The sequence below is a fragment of the Nyctibius grandis genome, chromosome 13 (genome assembly GCF_013368605.1).
Source record: "Nyctibius grandis isolate bNycGra1 chromosome 13, bNycGra1.pri, whole genome shotgun sequence".
NCBI lineage: Eukaryota > Metazoa > Chordata > Aves > Nyctibiiformes > Nyctibiidae > Nyctibius > Nyctibius grandis.
In genome coordinates, this window is record NC_090670.1 from 8,139,053 (window position 1) to 8,159,684 (window position 20,632).

Consider the following 20,632-nt stretch of genomic DNA (forward strand, 5'->3'; position numbering starts at 1 on the left):
CTCTTATCACCACTAAAATGACAAATTATGCTGTCTGTAATCAAAGAAATGTCTTCCCCTGCTTATGTGAAAGTCAGTGAAATGTTTGCTTTGATCCCTAAGTAACTTTCTTGGAGTGCATTTTTACAGGGGGAGGTGTTGGACGGGTAGTGGGGCCCCGCAGGCTCAAGGGGCTGCTGGGGCCTCCATGCTGCAATGTGGTTGGTTCTTTCCCCAGAAACTGGTGGCATCCTCCATCCCAGCTGCAGGCGATGTGGTGCCACCTGGGCTGTGATTGCAGTGGGTGTCTTTGCCTGAGCATCTTCCTTCCCCCGCACAGGGTTCAGGTTGCTGGAGTTGCTCAGCTGTGCTCTTGCTCCCCAGGAGCCCCAGCTGCATCCCTGATTTTCAGGAGGAGAAAAGGAGCCCTTTGCCTCTCCATAGAGCCTGTGGGTAGCTGGATCAATATCTCCTAACAGGGCTGGTGTTTCAAGTGAATGCTTCCAGCTTGTTATGATGATAAAGTTCCCACACATCAAATCGAAAGTGGATTTTACATTTGCCTAAGTACATAAACTTGGTCATAATTAAAGCAATGACTGCTTGCTTATACCTTGGATCTGGCCCATCTTGTGTGACTCTGTGTAGTAATTACACTTCAGAGCACTCGCTTCTCCTAGTAGCAGCTACATAAATCTCTGTAATAGGGGAACATCACTCAAGGACTATTTTCCAGTCTTCTGTTTATTGCGTTCCTTCCTTTCATACATCTGTCAATTACAAAAAGTTTTGGTGTTCCCAGCCACAATTCCCTATGGAATCAATTCTGAGAACCTTTGCCTATAGATCATATCACCCTGGAGAAACTGAGGGTTTAAACAACTTTAAAACGTGGGATTTTTTTGACGCAAACAGAAAACAATGACTTCTGGAAGCCGCATTTTGCATTACGAGCAGTTGTGGCTGAAGGCATAAGTAAAGGAAACACTGCTGAGTTGCAACACCCGCAGGAGAAATGTCCCATGGCTCTGTTTTTCTGGGTCAGTGGTGGGTGGGCTGGGGGGACACCAGCATAGTGCTTCCTGTAGAGGAGCCCAGCCATGTCAGGCTGATACTTTTAATTAAAAAAAAAAAAAAAGGCAATTCTGATAAATGTGAGGGAAGTGCCGTGCTGTTTCATGAGCAGTATTAATGTTTTGGGAGCCATTCTAGCTGAAGGTGTGCATCAGGCAACGAGCAGAAACTTGGTCCCCTCTGGTCCCGCAGCCCGGGGACCAGGTTTTTGCCGCTCCGGAGCATGCTTTGGCATGCTTGGAGGTGGGGAGCAGCACGACTGAACTACTATCAGCTGCGGCTGAGTGTTCAGAGGGGTGGGAGGATGTAATTCATGCCAACAGCTTGACTTGAGCCTTGTGCTGGAGAGGAGTGAAGGCAGGGTGATGGCAGAGCCCTTTTCATAGGTTTTTTTGAAGTCGAGGCATAATGCCAGCTCACGAGCCAGCCTGCGGTTCTGCGCTGGGGTAACTTCCTCAGCCATTCACATTCATCAATAACTAAATTCCCCTTTTTTCTTACACTGCCTGTCTTGGTTTTCCTCTTCCGTTTGTCTTTTCCCTGCATAATTTCTCATGTATAAACAGCAACTTGAATTTCCATTTTTCCCTGGTCTATTTTTCTTTCCTCTCTGCCATTCGGATTTCTTTGTGTTTGTGGTGACGCTCTGGATAATTGGGCTGGTGCATGTGGGTAGAGGGGAAGGGGCAAGTTGTCGCCATGCTGAGACAGGGAGAGGGGATGGACGTCTCTGCCCCTGGTCGTGTGGAAGCTGAGGAATGTTTGTCTCTGCAGAAATATCTGCCAGCGGGTCTGTTTTCCTCCTCCCACAGCCGAGTGCAGTTTCCAGCTTTTTGTTCATTCTCTTTGATGGAAGCAGTTATGGATTCACCCTAAGAAAATAGAGGAGAGTAACCTTTTGCTTTTGGAGTTGAGGTGTAAAGCTTTACAACTGGCTGGCGGAGTGTGTCAAGCTTTCTTCTCTCTTTTCTTTTCTTCTTTTTGGCAGCTGGTGTGTGCCGATGTCCAATTTAAAAACTGAAAATCCCAACTCTTCCCCTGGACTTGATGCACCTTTGCTCGCGAGCTGGCTCCCTTTGTACTCCTGCTCTTTCATTCTGTTTTTTCCTGAGTGGGACGAACCATACTCCTCCCCGTGCAGCCTTTCCGTTTAGCTTAGCACGGTGGTTTAAGATCTGAGTTTACTAGATAATTGAGTTTTCTGTTCTTAATTATTTCAGGCCTGCAAGTTGCTCTCTTGATAGTTAAGAGAGCAGGAACAGAACCCTAAAATTTAGTAACCTCCCCAGGCAGTGGTTTTATAGTGAGATCATTAATTTTATTTCTTTCTCCCAGGGGTTAATTTTAACAACATCCTGAACAATGTTCTTCCCAGTCTTCGGAACGGCTGTAGGGTGTGTGCGTGTGACTGTAACAAACGTGTATGGTGAGTGGGTGCCCACAAATTAAATCCATATTTTTGATGACAGTATAGTTGATATATTTGGTAGAAGGAAACTCTTACTGTGTAAAACCTCTCTATTTCCTCCGTAACTTCTTCTTTTAAAAGACGCAGTGTTACAGAGGGTTAGATTTACGTGGCAGTCACCTGGTCAACATTGCAAGGCTTGGGGAGGAATCCAGAGTCAGATGGCCTTGTGAAACACAGGATGGAATAGAAAATAAAGGATAATGAAGCAGTAATAAATAGCCCGTGTAGTACCCATCCTGTTCCAACTTTAATCGCTTATTGAATGAGGTTGGCTTATAATTTATATCTCTTTAATTAGGTTTTAAAAAGATCAGCACTTATCCTGGGTTTTGAACAGTCGCATTTCCTTTTCCCCCCAAATGCTGAGCATTAAAAGCCAGTGACAGATGCACAACTCCCTAGTCACATAATTTAAAAGAATGTTTTTAATAAAAAAAGCATTGAAATAATTGTGGGAAAATCTCCTACATTTGAAGATTGAATCACTGCTTTTATCTGTTTAAAGCATGATGTTGACCGCGAAACATTAGAGAAAGAAAATGAACACAAAACAGCAGCTTTTTTATGCGTAATATCAACAAACTGGTGAGCTAAGAGGGTGGGACGAAGCCCTCTGACATTTCTGGATTGCAGAAGGCAAAGGGTGCTGCTGCACGGGGTGGCAGAGCCCTCCCATCTCGTGGGGAGGAGGATGCAGTAATGTAATATTAAGCAGGGCCAGGTTATCTCATTTTGGCAATTCCTGGGGTGAATTTGGGGGGAATGTTAATCTGATTTAAGCTGCTGTTGGATCTGGGTGGGCAGGCTTGTGTGCCCCAGTGGGAAGCATGGCTTGTCTGCCTGTATCTGATGACAGGATTGGAGCTATCCTGGGATGCTTGAAATCAACATACAGTCCTCCATCCTCACAAAGGAGTTCATAAATGTCTGCAAGTGATCTCAAGGGGTTTTTTTGACATTTCATCCGCTGAAATCACTTTCACTTCTGCTGTACTAACCACCTATCTTTGGGAATAATTGTACATCAAAGTCAAATTTAATACTTTAAATTCACTGCTACCTGGTCTTCAGTAAAAATTCCCTGTGTCAAAAGAAGGAGGGAGAGGCAAGGTGCTGCTGAAATTACTGCAGCCGTAGGGATTAGTTCTGTCAGCTAGGAGCGTATGCAAAATTACTGGAGCATTTACACGGCTGTTCCCCAAGATGGCATAAATGGCACAGTGCTCTCATGGTGCCTGGGTCCCAGTGCCTATGGAAGGGGCTGCATCCAGCTCCTTCTCACCCATGGGAGTTGGGTGTCGGAGGGTCAGGCTCCCGTGCTTAGCATTGCATCGGTATCGCCAATCTTACGAAGATTGGTATGTGAGCATCCAAATGCAATTTAATAAAACTGTTGGAGTAATTTGTGGGACGCTTTCTTTCCAAAGATGAGTTTGTAATGATCTATAGCAAAAGGAGGAGGTTGTTTGCAAGGGCTGAAACTGGCCCTATGAGGTGTAATGGCTTGAAACTAAGAAAAAGGTAGATGTGTGTAGGTTGGAAGATAAAACCAGTCTTAACAGTAAGGGCCATTAGGCAGTGGAATGGGCTTTGCTATCTCGCAAGTTGGATCTATCACTGGAGGTGTTTGAGTTAGATAAAATGCTTAGAGGGGGCGGACTGGGAGGCAGGGGGTAGGATTTGATGATTCACAGGACCTTTTTATGGAGCCAGAAACATGTCGCAGTTTAATTCATGCTGGTGTCTGGTCCGTAGGCTTGCGGTGTGTTTCCAGGCATTCGTGTCTCTGCACCCACCATGCTCCTGGGGCATGCATGGTTGGCACAGCTCCTAGCACTTGGGGTGCACGGTCTCGGTCTCTTGGGTTGTGCTGCAGCACGAATGCAGAAGAGGGTCCTCCAAGCAATGGCATGAATAAGCCCCAAACATATTCGCAGGTCAAAAAGCACTGTCCCTGTGTCATTGGTGTTGGCTGGGGCTGAGGTCAGCGGGGTGCGTTAGTGGCGACTGGGGTCCTGGGCATCAAAACCTCCTTTCCTTACTATTGGGACTTGCAGAGGGGACTGTCTGTGTCTGCTCGCTGTCTGGGAAAGCCATGTACAGAAAATAGCTGGCAGATGGGAGTCAGGCTCCCGTTCCCTGGCTGTCTGTAGCAACGCACTGCGCCAAGGAGGACCTTGTCCCTGGTAGCTGATAAGAGCCTGTCCTGCCTGTATTGACCTGTTGCATTTACCATGACGTTTCTGGTCACCGGTGTTAGTTGGCTATCTCTGTAAAATGTTTTAAGCTGTCAGAGTTAATTCCCAAGCTTTTTCCTCCTCCTCTGTGATTGCTCTGCTACAGCATGTGTCTGTCTCTTTAGTTCACAAAAAAAAAAATCCATTTTAAGGGGAGAAATTGGCTTAATTGCTGAAAAGAAGGATGGGATGTGAGTAGATGACCTTGCTGCTTCCTATCCCTGGATTTAACTTGCACAGATCTCTTAATTGCCAACTCTCAGATTTTCTGTATTGGTATATCCATTAATTATGGAAGGCTTTTTTTTTTTAAAAAATTTGAAATGTGTCCTAATATGATAAATGTAGGAGGAAATAAGCTTTGTATTAACAAGAAATTTATGGCTGTATTGTAGTGTTAAAGGGACCACGCTAACCCTTTTTGCGGTGTAAGTTGACTCGGATTTGACTTTAAAAAACCTCTTTAATAACTTGCTGTTATACAGCTGCTTCTCTCATTAATGCAGTGTCTTGCTGTTATGCGGTTTTAAGGTCCCGATTATTTTTTTGATGCATGAAATACCTGTCGCTGTGCTCCTCTGGAGCGGGTTAGTTCACGAACTGCTGAGACTGATCTTTAGATGTCAGTGGTGTTGGCTCTTTGTCAGAGGGCTCGATGAAGGAATTTGTGCTGTGCATCCTGCTTTGAAGAAGGGGAAACTGAGGCAGCTGGCAGAGATGGAGCTGGGGTGGTGGTGTGGGTCCAGCCTCTTTCTCCCCCTTTGCCACGTGTTGTTTGCAGTGACAGACGGACTTGCATTGGTTAAAGCTCCTTCTGCATGTGAAATGCCTGTTGCAGATGAAGTGTTTCATGTTGTTTTTCCCAGACTGTGCCAGGGGAAGGGATGGGGCTGGAGGGAGGAGGATTTCTGCTGTTGCTGCCCCTGAGCCCTGACATCTGGTTTTCCCTTGGTGGTGTGCGTGACTCTTCCTCAGGAGGTACACGATTGAACTGACATTAATATTAATCCTGTTCTTCCAGAGTACACTTAGAAAAGTGACTTTTGACACTTTCTAGTAATTAGTGAGAGAGTGGATGTGCTAAAAGACTCCTAAGAAGGAGAGGAGAGGATGCATAGTCCTTCCAGAGTAAAGATATAAATTACCAAACTTGCTTTTACTGAGGGGGGGAAAAAACCTCTATAGCAAATGGGAAGGCAGAGCAAGGACTGAGGGGTGTGTGGAGCCTTCACGCTGTCTGGATTGTCGGTTGCTGGCTTGAGAACTGCTTCCTAATCCTGGTTCTGGGCAGTGCTGAGCCTAAGAGGAGCTGCTTCTGCTCTGGACATGATGCAGTGTGGGTGGCAGACATGGAAATGGAAGGTTCTCGCTGCTGTCTGGCCCTGAATAGCTGTTTTTAATGGAGTTGTTGCTTGCTCTTTGAGTTTCCAACAGCAGCATCAGATTAGATGTGTTTTGCATGATGAGGGCTATTTGCTTTGATATGAGCTTGTTGCTCTGCTTGTGTTTGCGGGGCTGCAGTTTGGTATTGGAAGTTGATCAAGAATGAGACTTTTCGTTGCTGCTACTTCCAGCTCTTCTGTTAAATATTCTCCTGTTGTCTGAACCCAAAAGATGATTTTTTTTTAATAGACTTTATTTATCACTTTTTACCTAACAACACTTTTCCTGAAATTGTCTACTACCTCCAGGAGTAAGAGCTTTGGTAATGTCAGAAACCAAAGTTTTAGCATCACTGACCAGTGCTTTGAGTTACAGCTTGAGGTGCCAGACCAAGCCATGTTCCTCTTGCCTTGTCGCATGGCTTTTGTACCATTCCGGTGAACGGGTGGAGGTGCTGCCCATGCTGTGGCATGTCTACTTGCCTTTTGCAGTGCTCAGTGCATGCCTTGGGACCTGCCCCTCTGTGGTGGGACTTGAACAAGTGAAGTGATGGACCTTGGGCTTTGCCTGTTGCAGTGGAGGAAGGATGAGACGGTGAAATTGCTGAGAGGACTCGGGAGATACGTACAATTTAGAAGTCTGCACTAAAAAGAAAAAGTCAGTCGTTGTTGTGCCCTTCCGTTGTTACTGTTATGGCTGTGGATGCAAAAGGATGGAGACTGCAGGCAGCTAACAGAGTTATTATTTGTTTTAAGGTAGTTTTAAGTCTTTATGTGAATTACAAGCATATTCTGTGTGCTAAACTATGTGTATTGCTCTATTCATTGTAAATCCACAGCTCCAGATCCTGGCTCCTTTTTCCATCTCCCACTCCATCTCTTGTGGCTGCCTGCAGCTCCTTACCAACGTGCTGGTAGGCATGCAGGAGACAGGGGTGATGCTCTGTATCGCTGTGCTCGGCACCAGCACGTCAGTGGATGTAGTGTGTGGGAGCTAAAGCAAGCAGCGTGTTGGCAGGCGTACGTAGCAAGATCTCAGGGGCTATTGCTCAGCAATCCTGGCTCTACCTTATCAGTCTTCTCCTTCGGCCAAGCTGCTTGCTCAGGACAAATTCCAGACATGTCATCAGTTTGCCCAAACACTAATTGCAGCAGTACCAACGTATGGAGTTGGTTTCCTCTCCACTCCCAGCAATTCCACCTCCTAATGCAAATTTTCTGCCCTTTTTGTGTCTCTCTCCAGGGTCCGATCTGCAAGTATGTATCCCAAAGGGCTCCACGTGCTGCTCGAGGAAGATGGAGGAGAAGTACCAGGCAACAGCCCGCGTGAACATGGAGCAGCTCCTGCAGTCTGCCAGCATGGAGCTGAAGTTCCTCGTCATCCAGAACGCTGCCATCTTCCAAGGTGAGTGCTGGGGGTGGTCCAGGCACGATGTGGGAGGAGGAGGAGGCACTTCTGCTCCTCTTCCTCAGCACCTGGCAATCAGAAGTGTGGGTGACTGGAAGCTTTCTGTTAACTTGTTTTCATATGTTTGTATATAATATATATACTTATTTACAATAAATAATACACCTGACATGGTATATGGCTGCTCTGCAGGGCTTGTCCTAAATATTCCTGTAGCTGAAACAGCACATGTAAATTTAAAGACTAAACCTTTTCAAGTGCAGATTTAAAAATAAATGAAAAACCTACTTCTCTAAGAATTAAACTATCTGTGCAAGTACCATCAGTCCCAAAAACCATGTTGCAGCAATGCGGTCTGGTTGCAAACCCAGTGTAATGCTTGGTAAGCATCTGACTAAAACGTGCATGTTGATGATTGTTATCCACCTCAAAACCAAGTTGGTTATTCCATGTGAAGGTGGGCAGAGGCTGCCTTGTTCACAAGTGTGGCACGCTATATGGTGGCAACTCTCTTCTTTCTCTAACGATAATGTGATGTGTTGTTTTTTTAGCAAAACTGGCCTTTGACACATTTTCTACTGTGGATACACACCAGTTTGTGTCACTTAAATCTGCAATCTTTTTTCTTAGGGCCTTTACACAAGCAAAACTTATTCCATCCATGGTTAATGTGCAGTGAAATGATTGCTTGTTTGTTGAGTGCTTTCCTATTGAGGTTCCGTCATTCTGTGTTAATGGCATTTTTGCCTATATTTAAAAAAGAAGGCATGAGCAATCAAGTGTTTTTTTTCCTTCATGCTGATATTTTTGCAGAATGATTGATTTATTTTTGTTCATGCCTCACTGACAGCAAGACCCAAAGCTGGCTGAAGCCTGTGGGGTCACGGCAAAGCTCTGTTCTGGTCCACAACTGACTGATGAAGTCTAATATGTTGTTTTTCTCAACGTACAATCAAATAAATTGCTGAGGCGGTAACAGTGTATTTTTTTCCCAATACTTCTTAATGCAGTGACCATTAAGTTCCAATTCTGCTAAACATCATGGAGTAAAACTAATGAGAGATTGGTTTCTAGGCATTGGAAATGTGGACTGGCTTCAGAAATGGTGAATAACCTGGCCAGAATACAAAGTGTTTACCTTCTCCCCTACCATTTGACAAAAACATTGTAACATTAGAGTTTTTATTGTGTGTAGGAATGACACCCTGTGTTACTACAGGTTGTGCACACTGTAGCAGAGTCAGGTGCTCTAGCTCTGACCTTTCTGCCTCTTGTGGAGAGAGTCGAATCCCTTGCTCTGATTGCCCCCCCCCTCCCTTTTTTTAACCATGATTTCCATCCTGGCCATGAGAGCCCTTTCCCTGTGCAGGGGTTTTGGAGCTGATGTTACTCTGAAAAGCCTTGGTACGCTGAATTTACCACCTTCTTGGTGGTGGGGAAGAAAAGCACTTAATTGAAGAATTCCTGACTATATGATCTTATAAAAAAAGATCATGATTCGTTTTAAAGATCTTTTGCAATCCCATTGTAGAAGAGGAATTCCTAGCTGGAACCGTTGAGGAGTTCCCTTTAACTGCCTCACATAAAGTGTTTTGGAAGGGCAATTCCTTAGACTTTGAAAATCGTGTACTTTTGTTATCTTTACATTTAGTTTCAAAGTCTGTAGAAGAACACTTTTTTTAATAGGTGGATCTTTTGGTGCTTGTTTTAAGATTATTTTGATGGCTGCAGTGCCAGAGGCTGTTCCAGTTATAGCAATTGTGCTTGGAACCAACATACTGGTTTCTTGTCTGATTTCCTGTATCTTGGCACTGCTCATGGCAGGGGACAGGCTTCTGTCTCAAGATGTCACTAAGGGAGCTGGCGCTGGGGTGTGATGTCTCAAATCAAACCCCACCAGTGTGCTGTTTGCTTCTTCCTGCATTGCCGAGGTATGTGCTACAGCAGCTGGTTGCAGAAAACTTGCTGCTGCCCTGGCACAGCTGGGGAGTGTAGGACGCCCATCTCAGGGGTGTGCCTGGGGCTGTGCAGGCTGCATTCACCTACGGGGGGGATGCTGGAGCGGTCAGGGAAGAGGCACTTGTGACCACTGTTGGAGCCCCCATGTTCCTTGAGCATCTCTTGCAGGTCCTGCTCCCGCGTGGTGGCTCTGCTCGAAGCTGGGGACAGATGCCCTGTGGCTTCAGGAGTTGGGACTGTAGGGGTAGGATAGCTCAAAGCAATGCTAGCTCTCCCAGGCATCATCTGGCAGGGCAGAAAGCTCTTCGCGTGTGTCTTGCGTTGGGTCCAACCCCAGCGTCTGCTGGGGATCCTGCACTGAGGATGGGTAATTGCACTACTCCCTAGAGCAGGGTAATATGTTGGTATGGAAACACATCCTAACCACTCATATTAAAAACACAAACGTGGAACCCTTCGGAGTTAATTTTAATACTTTTACCCTGGCATCTAAAGTCTGACAACAAAATCTCACCCAGATGTTATTATTTTGCACCAAATTTAATTTCTTCCCGCTGAAGCTAGAGCGGCATCTCTGTTGATAAAGATCAAGGGAAATTGTCTGGCATTTACAGAAAATCTCATCCAGGCCTATCTGTTACAATGTTCACTTAGCAAAGTTTATTAGATTATTAATTTTAGACCCTTGGGCTTTTTCTTTATTGCAGTTAAGAAGAAAAAAACCCAACCAAAAAAATCCTCCCTTCATGAGATTTAAATGGTACAATTAGCTCCTGGTCTTATCTTACAGGCATTTTTTAAAATTATGAAGATGATTTAAGTAGTGATTTAATCCTTTGGAAACCTGCTGCGTTTGACAGTGTTAAAATAGATTTGTAGCTGCCTTGACTGCAGTTAAATCTTACTCTAGAATGTCTTTAAGCAGGTTTTTTCGCTTCCATGCAGTGTGTCTGTGCTGGTATCTGCCCGTGTGTGCACCTCCCGGTTCAGGTTCTCAGCTGATGGCAGCTCCGTTGCGTACCATGAAGCTAAGCTGAACCACATTGCTTCAAAACTTGCTGATATGTCTTTTTGCAAGTAATGTTTAGTATTGCTCTGGGATCGTAATCCAGACTTAACTGGTGAGTTAGTGCAGCTAACCCGCTGTGGCAAACAGCGAGAGCCCTGCCTACAGTTTGCTTTCTCCCCTCTTTTTCTCCTAACCTGAGATCTTGGCTTTTTGGTGGGGGGTTTCTGGCCCTGCCACCACCTATTAAAATAACAGAAAAAGTGCTCAACAAACCCTACTGATTGCCTAAGTATTACATCTGAATATCTCAGCTTTGTGAAAGGTAAACTTGAACAGGAAAAGAGGAGGGTTGTTCTTGGTTGGTTTATTTTCTCCTTCCCCCCACTGAAGAAGTCTGTTCCCTGGGGTTGGGTTGTGTGCATGTTCATCAGTCTGATGCCTCCTGCTTCCTAAGTTTGGGAATTTGCTTTTGAGTGATCACTTAATTTCTTGTCCTGCATATTGACCGTGTTGCACTGTGGATAACAACAGAAAATCAAAGCTTTAGCAGCTGCTCAGATGCAGCTTTCATGATACGTTCCTTCTAGTTCTTTGTCCAAGGGAAAAGGTACTTTTTAAAAAGTGGAAAGACTGCAACACAATTAAGCACAGAAGGACCCTCCAAGGGAAGAGGAGCATCTACACCCATTGCTTTGTGTAGGACTTGCTGGTAATCTTCCCCCTCCAGCAAGCATGAAGCACAGGAATGGGAGAGCTGACTACTAGGGGCTGCTTCTGCAGGAGTAATGCCATGTGCTCCCAGAGAAAGTTGCTTTCATTATTTTAAGTGATTGCTCACATAAGCTATTAGCAGGATCTCACATTGCCCTTCAGCCTCTGCTGTCGATGCTAGTCAGATCCTGGAGCGGCCTCTCTTTGCGTGGTGCAAAGGCCGGGCTGTCGGAGCATGTCGGTGGCTACTCTGCAATCTCCTGGTGGTGATGGTGAGGCCGCTGGACCCAGGAAGGTAGCGGTGGTGTAGATCTTGAGATACACCATATGCCTGTTTCTGACCTTGAATTTAGCTGCCCTGCTGCTTGTGTGGGTGCAGGGCTTGCTTTTACCCGCTTCCCTAATAGCCCCTGTCGGCTGCAGAGCTTCTGGGAGTTGGTTGGAAATGTGGGGGATGCTGGGAAGGCAGGAGTGCAGTTACCTGAACTGGCAAAATGGCTGTTGAATCCTCCTTGGTGAAAGCTTATAGGCTTAAGTTAAGACCCACTCTGTTCCCTCTCAAAGGCAATGGCATTTAACCTTCTCCACATGGCAGCTGGAAGACAAAAGGAGCTCTCTTGGGTACCAAAGGGGAGCTTGCAGGGGCTACAGAGATTTGAGGGGCTTTTGGGATGTGTATTTCAGAGTAGTTTCTAGGAAGACCATGATAAATCAGTATAGATAAACCTGCCTGTAATGTATGGTATTCTCATTTATGGGAGAATCCTGGTTTTTCTCCCCTCTGGAGCTGAGCCCTCAGTGGTTCTGGCAGAGCAGGCGGCGTGAGGAGGATGTCGATTCATCTCCACTTGCTTCCTGCGGTAGGATAAAGGCAGAGCTGTAACTCTTAGTCCTACCAGGCGGCTCTGAAGGCTGTAAATCCTCCATTAGGCATAAATGCAGCCATTTTGGTTATTTATAGTTACTTACACTATCCATTCATATCTGTCAGGAATGAAGGCAGTTCTGACTTCGCAAGCTTCTATCGGGTTATCTTTAATCAGTTTAGAGGCACCTAAGCCACAAATATCAAATAGCCGATCCTAATGTCGGAGTCCTCTAAAGTATGACTGAATTATTTATTTTGTTTTGATGAAAATGTCTGGGCTTTATTGGGTTTTCTTTCAAGAACTTGATTCTGCTTGAAGTCTGGAAGATAAAAGATCAGTGATTGTCTCTCCAAGTTTCTTATTCCGAATCCTTCAAGGCTTTTCATTTTTCACGAACCACTGTTACTACTTTAGAGTCAAGGTGAGGGAGTTGAGATTTCTTTTATTAGAGGTTTAAGTATATAAGAACTTTTATCTTTACTAATTATGCCTTGCATGGGTACATCCAAGATGCATAAGGCATCAATTAGGTGAGAAGAGATGGACTGTGTGGTGGTAGCCATTGCATGTGGGGCAAGTGGGGAGAGGTCTCTAGCTTGAAAAGTTAATAACTGTTTCTGAATGTGTAAAGCAGTGGAGGTGAGAGGTGCTGAGAGCTGGGACATCTTGGGGTTGAACTGTCCCTGCAGAGGGGAGATGTGCCCTGGGGACCAGCAGGCCGCAGTTGCAGTGTGTGCATGGGCTGGGATCTCTAACCAGTGTGCAGATTTAGATCATCAGCCAGGCTCCTTGCACAGCTGTTCTATGCAGGAAAAAAGTGATTATGGTTAACTGAATAAAAGTAAAAAAAAAAAAGCAAAAAACAAACCCCAAAACTTATTGGCAGTAGTCAAATGAGATATGAGTGGGGTGGTCAGCTTAATAGCTGCACGTGTGTTGTGAAAAGTGCATGTGAAAATGTGAACTCTTGCTCATGGGCCTGTAAAATACTAAGCTGACATTTTTAGAGTGGACTTAAAGAATGAATTCATTTTTGGAAGAAAATATTAAAACTCTAATTAGACTTTACAAGTAACTAAGCACCACAAAGAAATCTCTGTATCATGTTATAATTTCTGTTCCTAATTAGTCCTCTGCTAACTAAAGTCTCACTGCATCCTTCTCTGATATACCTATCTCCACAGTGGCAGTTCTCCTCTCTGAAATCTTCTTGTTTTGTTGTTGTTTTAATTTTTTTTATTAATGTGTATTTAAAATAGGAATTGTCCCGCTGGGTCACTTCAGGCCGGTAGTCTGCCTTTGGCAGTGGGTCCTGCCAGATGCTTTGGATACACAAAGTTTGTAGTGGAAAACCATGGTGATATGTTTCCCAGGTTGATAATGATGTTCTAAACCAATGATTACAGGTAGGTGGAAAGAGCTGTCTGCATAATGAGAGATCTTCAGTTGTCAGAATTGGTCTAGGGAGGTAATGTTTCCTTTTAAATAACCAGAACTTAGTGTTCATAAATCACAGTTAATGTGTTTATTACACTAGTATACGAAGCTGGAAGTCTGGAGTGTGCTATAATGCTTAGCTTTAGGAGCAGAGCTGTAATAGCAGCAGCAGTTTCAAATGATTTGAAATTGGGGGATCAGCAAAATGCAGGAGTTTGTGGAGGCCCTGGGCATTAAAAATGACTGCTGAGGATTGATGAGTTTCTTTAACAAATTGTAAAATCCATCATGCAGGAGTTAGGGCATGAAACTACTCTCCTGAGCCACATAAACCACTGATTTGGAAGTATTGCATGACAGTACACACTACCGGGAAGGGAGATTTTTGAAAGATGTTTGGTTTTGTTTTTGTTTCTTCCCGTTGCTGCCTGGAGTTTAAATGCCAGCGTGGAGTTGGCATGCAGCTCCCCGGGCTCTGGGTGTGCTGGATGGGGCTGCTTCTGGAGGAGCCTTTCGGTGCTCCTTGTGCTGAGCCTGAGACGTGGGGCTCTTCTCTTGCTTGGGAACGACTCCCTCTCCCCTGCTTCAGTCTGCACCAGGGTGGTCACGTTTCCCACGATCTTCCAAAACCCCGGTGTGTCTCAGACAGCTTTGCGCAGCCCTTGCAGCTGATGGAGAGCTTGGCATGGTGCCTTGGGGTGCCTCCTTGCAGGAGGGAGCTTGTTGGCTTTTGCTGCTGTTTCCCTGCATCCCCATTTGAGCTCTGCAATATAGTCCCACACTGATGGCCACTCGTGCTCCCATCTGTGTTTCCACGTGGAGGCGGTCCCTGTGTTGGGTATCCATAGACCGGCTGCTGTAGGAAGAGGCTACATCATGCCCTTTGCAGAGGGCTAGCAGCGGCTCCCTGGCACATCCATGGGTGAGTGAAGTGTGTGCAGTGGGAGATGTCCCCAGCCCCTGCTTTTGGAGTCTTTGTGGCTTGAAGGGTGCAGCCATGGGGAATTGCGTGTGGTTGAGATCCCTTCCCTGTGTCCTGGCTCTCTTTGTTTTTCCCCTGCAATTAAATACTGCTGATGCCCTTCGCCTCATCAGTGAAATGAGGCTTGGAGGTTAATAGGGGGCTTTTTGTAGCTGCCTACATGCTGCTTCAGCAGTTTTTAAACATCATGTTTGGTGTCTAGGCTTAGGTCCCCAATTTAGAGTGTGCGGAGGAATTGCTGGATGCCCATGGGCCTTTCTTTGGCTGCTGGGGTACTGTCCCCTGCCAGCTCTGCCGCTGCTTTTCTGATGTGAAAGGGGATGGTGCTCCCCTGCTTCCGAGGGGTGTAGGGAGGCATTGCCCACGGGCACCCCGGGGCTGCTCCCTGGGCAGGGCTGTGGCAGATGCTGCACCCATGTCCTCTTGTGTCCGTGGTGCTCTGACTGCATAGATGTGGACGTTTTAGATGGAGAGGTCTCTGGGCTGGGTCTCTGCAGGAGCATTGTGGCCTTGCCAAGATGCCTGCGGTGTCTCCTCCAGCTCCTCCACATCTGCATCCCTGTGTTGTGCAGTGTGGTGGTGCTGCCTCTGTCCCACCTGCTATGAGCCCGTGCTGGCTAAACACGATCCTCTGCCTACGTTCCCCATTGGAGCGTGAATTGCAAGATAACCAGGGAGCGAGGGAGGGCTCCTGTGTTCCTTTGAGTCCCCGCTTCCCCAAGTGGGCTGTTTTCTGTAATTACCTTCTGAGCTGCAAGTTATCATCTTTTGATAGTTCAAGTACTAACATTCTTAAAATGCCTCCTAATGCTATAAAGCAGTCGAATTGCACCTTTAGCTTGCAGTTGGATGATACAAACGTCATGTTACCCTTGAATGTGGTATTTATAGGACTGCTTGGTGCTGTTTGTATTTTTTTTATTTTTTCCTTTGTAGTTCCAGTACAGAGATGAGCACAGCAGCATCTTCTGTCTCTTGGCCTGATAGGAGAAATAGAGGCATTCTCATTGTGCAGAGTGTTTAAAATGCAAACAAGAGCTGCTTTGCATTTGCTGGGGAGGAAAGGGGGGAAAGAAGCTGGCACCCAGCAATAAAGGCAGGGACTGTCTCTAAAGAAACCGTTTCGCTAGAGTGTCATCTACTTTACTTTTAAAGCAACAATAAGATACAATGATAAAATGGCCAATGGCACATTTCATCTGAGGGAAATGAACTCTGGCTGAGCCAATTAAACTGTCAATATGCTGTGGTTTCACGTTCCCTCGAGCAGACTGGGTCACCTCCGGTATGTTACTCACTCTGACTTCACCACTGGTGTGAAATCAGTTTTACCAATTTATAATATTTCATTTTACTGTGAAAGTAAAATATATTTATATAGTATTTATATATTTATATAGTATTTATATAGTATATTAATCTGTGAAAAACACCACTCAAATAGTGAGGGCAGATGAGAGCTTTCTACACAAGTGTGTACAGCTGGCAGTGCCCCTTGGATTATCTGATACGTAGAAGCCTCTGTAACTTTTGGACATGCTGGAGGCACCGACAATCCCATTCTCAAGCTTTGTGCTTTATCCTTAAAATGTTCTAAAATCGTAGGAGGACGTTGCTCTGGGTGACCTAGTTGCTGCATGGACATTGTTTCTCTGAGGTAGGTTTTGTTTTGGCAGCTTCTTGGATTATCTGTTGCTTTATGGGTTGTCGGTGGATACTTGGTGCATCTCAGAGAGGTGATATCCCTGTGGTGGTCCTTTCTCTGCTCTACCAAGCAGAGTGTGCCAAGAGGTCTGCTCTTCTCTGAAGGGCCTTGGTAGCTTTATAGGTTCAGGCAGCAAGGGTGAGTGCCTACATAGTGTTTATTTACAAAAGTGGTGAACTGAGCTGTGTTTAAAAGATCTCATCTTCCTCTTAAAATGAAATCTCAGCTTCAGGAGCTCTGTGGGTGTTAGAGGATGGTCCTATTGTTGCCTAGTGGCCATCTTTCAGCACAGCAGGAGAGGACTCGTCCTGTCCCCTGCAAATATGCTGAGTTTTGGAGTTGCTGGCAGAGTCAGAAGGGATGGCATTTGTCTCACTAGTGTCTGGGGCTGGCAACACTACCCAGCTGAAAATAGCAATGCAATAGTTACTGTCTGGTTCTGTTGCCTTCCTTGTGGTGGGCTTTTTTTTTTTTTAAAGCCAATAAGATTAAACCCTTCTGGATTTCTGATAAACACAGATTTAACAGATTTTTCTTCTCACAAAGAGAACATTTTTGCTCTTCATCTTGATCCAAAAGTCTCAATGACGCTGCAGCTAATTGCCACTCCTGTGCAACCTGTGTGCAGCTGCAGGGGGTGTGTGTGTGGAGGGCTGGAGTCAAAATCAATTCCCGTTGGCCCACAATGGATTAAATGCAAAAGCTCTGCCTTGCATTGTAGATTAGTTCAAAACTGCTACAAAATAGAAACTGGTGACCAGCATGATGAAATGACATCTTTTTTCGATCCTTCCCTCTACTCCAGTGCGGGATGGTGATACGTTGGCATGCTCAGATCTTATGCGAAAAAGGCACGGGAAAGTACTTCAGGGTGTATTTATGCAATGAGCTAAATAACTTTTGATGCTGGATTTAGCAGTGGTTAGAGTGAACCTGTAGTTGCTGCAGTGTGCACACCAGCTGGCTTTCTTTGCGTGGTTTCGATGTGATGGTGGATTGGGCCCATTTGTCCCATGTAACACTGGTGGGTCAGAGTGGGACAACTGGGTTTGCATGTCATGCTGCACAGGAGGTGAGTGAAAACTCTCAGGTGCGAAAGTAAATGCATTTCCATGAAGTGATGTGTCTATGAATCAATGCATCTTCTATGACAGATGAAATGTAGGAAGCACTGCATATTTAATCTGCTAATACTTAAAAAAAAAATCTTAATTGGGAAAAAAAAATCATCTGAATATGTGCTTGGGGAAAAAAAAAATCACATAAACCTGTTGGTTAGAAAGTGAAGATTAAAAAACCCAACCCTCAGAGACAAGGCACAACAAACAGCAGCATAGATCAATTGTAAATGAATTCTGTTGCTGATTAGCTCTTCCCAAATTTGTCATCTTCAAGTCAGAAAATCTATGATTGAGTGTCATAAAGAAGCAATTTTAAAAGCAGTAGAGAACAGTAAGGCTGCCTCTAGGATTACAGCTCACAGCTTTGGAATTCACTCTCTTTGAAGGAAATTGGTGAGTAACGGATGGCAGTAATGCAGCATATTTGTATTGGTCAAATTCCTATTATGATTGCAGTGAAAAATGATGTTCCTTTTTTTAGGGAAAGAAAATTAAATAGGCCTAGTAATCCATGTGAGGAGATTGGCTTACACTAAAAGGGGGGGAAGGAATGTGAAGGCTAATCAGATCAATGCATTCTGTTGAATCTATCTCATTAAATAAAATCAAATTGCTACTGAATTTCTGAGGAATTATATTGAAATGACACATATGCTTTTACTGCCTTTTAATTACAAAATTATTTGAATATGCTTGAGTCTCTCATGTAAGTGGGCTATCAACTGTTCTTAAATATTGGCTCATAAATTCCAAATAGTTCTTTAAATGGAAGAAAATAGTATCCTTGGTCCTTCGGCTGAGTATGCCAGCCCAGATCATGGTGGGGTGAGCACCACCATTTGTATTAGAGAAATCTTCACTGGCTAATTTAGGTGCACAGCATCCCTCTGGACAAGGCTTTTAAGATTGTTATTTATGCCCTCGTTTGTCAGGGGGTGCTTGGTCTCTGCTGTCCGGATGCACAGCCGTGATAGACCTTCTTATGAAACCTTAGGGAATTATTATGTACTTAGTGAGAGCTGGATGGAGGTCTCTGAGATGGCCCGAGAAGGATTTTCATGTGTGGGGTAATGCATTGCCCCCCTCGGCTGGGTGGAAGCGGGGCTAGGATGCACAGCTGGTGAATGGTTCTGCAGCTAAGCCTCCTCTTGGGTAGAAAAGACATTAAAAAAAATTAAATAAAGTCTTGTCTAAAGAGAAAAATGACCAGGAGAGTACTAAATCTCTTGCACAGCATTTATGACTGAAATATTTGCTGTAAGGAGGAGTTGGCTCGTGCTGTTAGTGCATCAGTAAGAAATGTTGAAAACACTATCTGTTGGGTTTTTTTTTTGGCTGAGGGAATAGCAAGAGCCCAGTGCTGGGTGGTCTTCTGCTCAGCCTCTTGTGAAGGACAAGGTGATAAACAATGGTTCTCCCTCTCTTTGCAGAAGAGCTGTTCATGCTGGTTGGAGGAGGATCATGTTTGACCATCAGCATGCATGCAGCGCGGTTCTTGTGTGCGAGGCACCGCAACCAGCTCTGCAAAAGCACGGTTATGTGTGCACGTGAGCAATGCACGTGAGACTGACCCAAGGTTGTCCCAGGATTAGGCAGCAACTTGGTTTTAGGTGAGATTAGGGGAAGGGATGGTTTCTCTTGCCCATCCTCCTATAGGAGGATGGCAAGGCTGCTTGGTGACCTGTGCGTGGGGCTTTACCCCTGTAAAAACCAGGAGGAGAATGACTGGCCTCTGGGCTGGTGGGGTGTTGCTGTGGGATGTGCTGGGGGCTGAACACTGGGAGGCTTTGGAGGTGTTTCGTGCGTATATAAAGAGCCCAGCACCGCTTCTGGTTTTCCATAGGTTCACATCTGCCTAGCTGTGCTGGGTTCCTATGGCAGTACCCCACTGGGAGTGGGACCTGAGATGGGGCTGAGATGCATCCATCATCTGTCACCTGGCACAGAGGGGAAAGCACAAATTGCAGGAATGAGGAGGTCATGCACTTACTGCAAGTTGTGTGATGCAGGGTTGTAACAAATGAAGAAAGTGCCTGCATTTGAATGGGTAGTCTTGAAAAAGAGGGGAAGGTCTGCCTTGAGGAGCACTTGCGCTGTCCTTGGGAATGAACTTTGTGATTTCTGAAGAAAGATGAAAGGTATGTTTCCATACAGAGTAGCTCTTCTGATCTGTGTTTGCTGAGAGATGGCACTTGCGTGTTGGAATTTGCAGCACCTTTAAAGCTGGAGGTGATAAGCTGCTTTTTGCCCTCTCTTGCTTTGTTCATAGGCTGTTTGTTTAGATAACAGCCCGAAAATGATATTAGTAACCCTGTACGTCACATTTTGCTGCCAGCAAAGAATAAGCAGTGCATTTGACATTTGGGGAAATGGTTCATTTTCTAAGGGATGTGGTTCAGAATCTACTTCTTGAACTAATGGACAGTATAATGCTATTTTTTTACTAGGTTGCATAGATTTTTACCTTGAAGATGCTCTGTAAAGTGCACTGCATTACTAGTATTAAATAAAAGCAAATGCTTCACATCAAATGAGAAGGCAGTCTTTGAACTGGTGAGAGGCTGGAAACCATTTATTTCTCTAGCTTGTGATGCTTCACTGTGACACAAGCATGAAAAATAATTAGACTCACTAGTAAGTAAATATTTGATCTTGAAACGCATCTTGAAGATACAGAGCTGGGAGAAAGTAACCTCTTCAGATGCACATTGATTCTCCTGGATTGCTCTCACACCAACAGCTAGATTGCAAAATTGTGTTCTGAAAAACTACATCAGAAGAACGTTATTGAGGGTGAAAAGTTTATGAAGGTTATGAACAAACCAGGCAATCTCTGCAACCTCAATTTGGTTTCTTGTGTCCCCTGCATTAGAATACAGCCTTTAATTAGAGCATCATGTGTATTTTTCCACAAGCTTCTTCCCTTGTGTAAGGGCACTGAATGAATGTCCCTCAATGAGCCATTCACTTTCTCCTTGTTGTTTGATGCCTGGTTCTTAATACTTTCAAATGACACTTAAGGACAGAATTCTTCAAAATTTTCAATTGCATGTGAATACTTTATTTTCATGGTGGTTCATGATGTTCAGTGCTGAGTGGTAGTGTGTTTCTTCCACAAATAGAAAAACTGAAATTCAGAAGGAGCCTAATTAAGACCTTTTTTGATTGTGTTCACTGTAGTGTAGCAATATATATTCAAGATGTATGTCTTGAGTTTGGGTACGGCCTCTTTGGTTAATGCTGGCTTTGCGTGCTCCACACCTCTGGACTCCTGGAGCGGGGAAGGCA

At 44.9% G+C, this 20,632-nt stretch overlaps 1 protein-coding gene across 1 annotated transcript in view; it reads left to right on the top strand.

Annotated features, from left to right (window-relative positions):
• GPC3 (glypican 3) overlaps nt 1-20,632 on the top strand; it is a 155,062-nt gene that overhangs the window by 1,797 nt on the left and 132,633 nt on the right. The window contains exon 2 of the mRNA XM_068412136.1: nt 7,387-7,548. Coding sequence (XP_068268237.1) covers nt 7,387-7,548 — 162 coding nt within the window. The remainder of the gene's footprint in view (nt 1-7,386; nt 7,549-20,632) is intronic.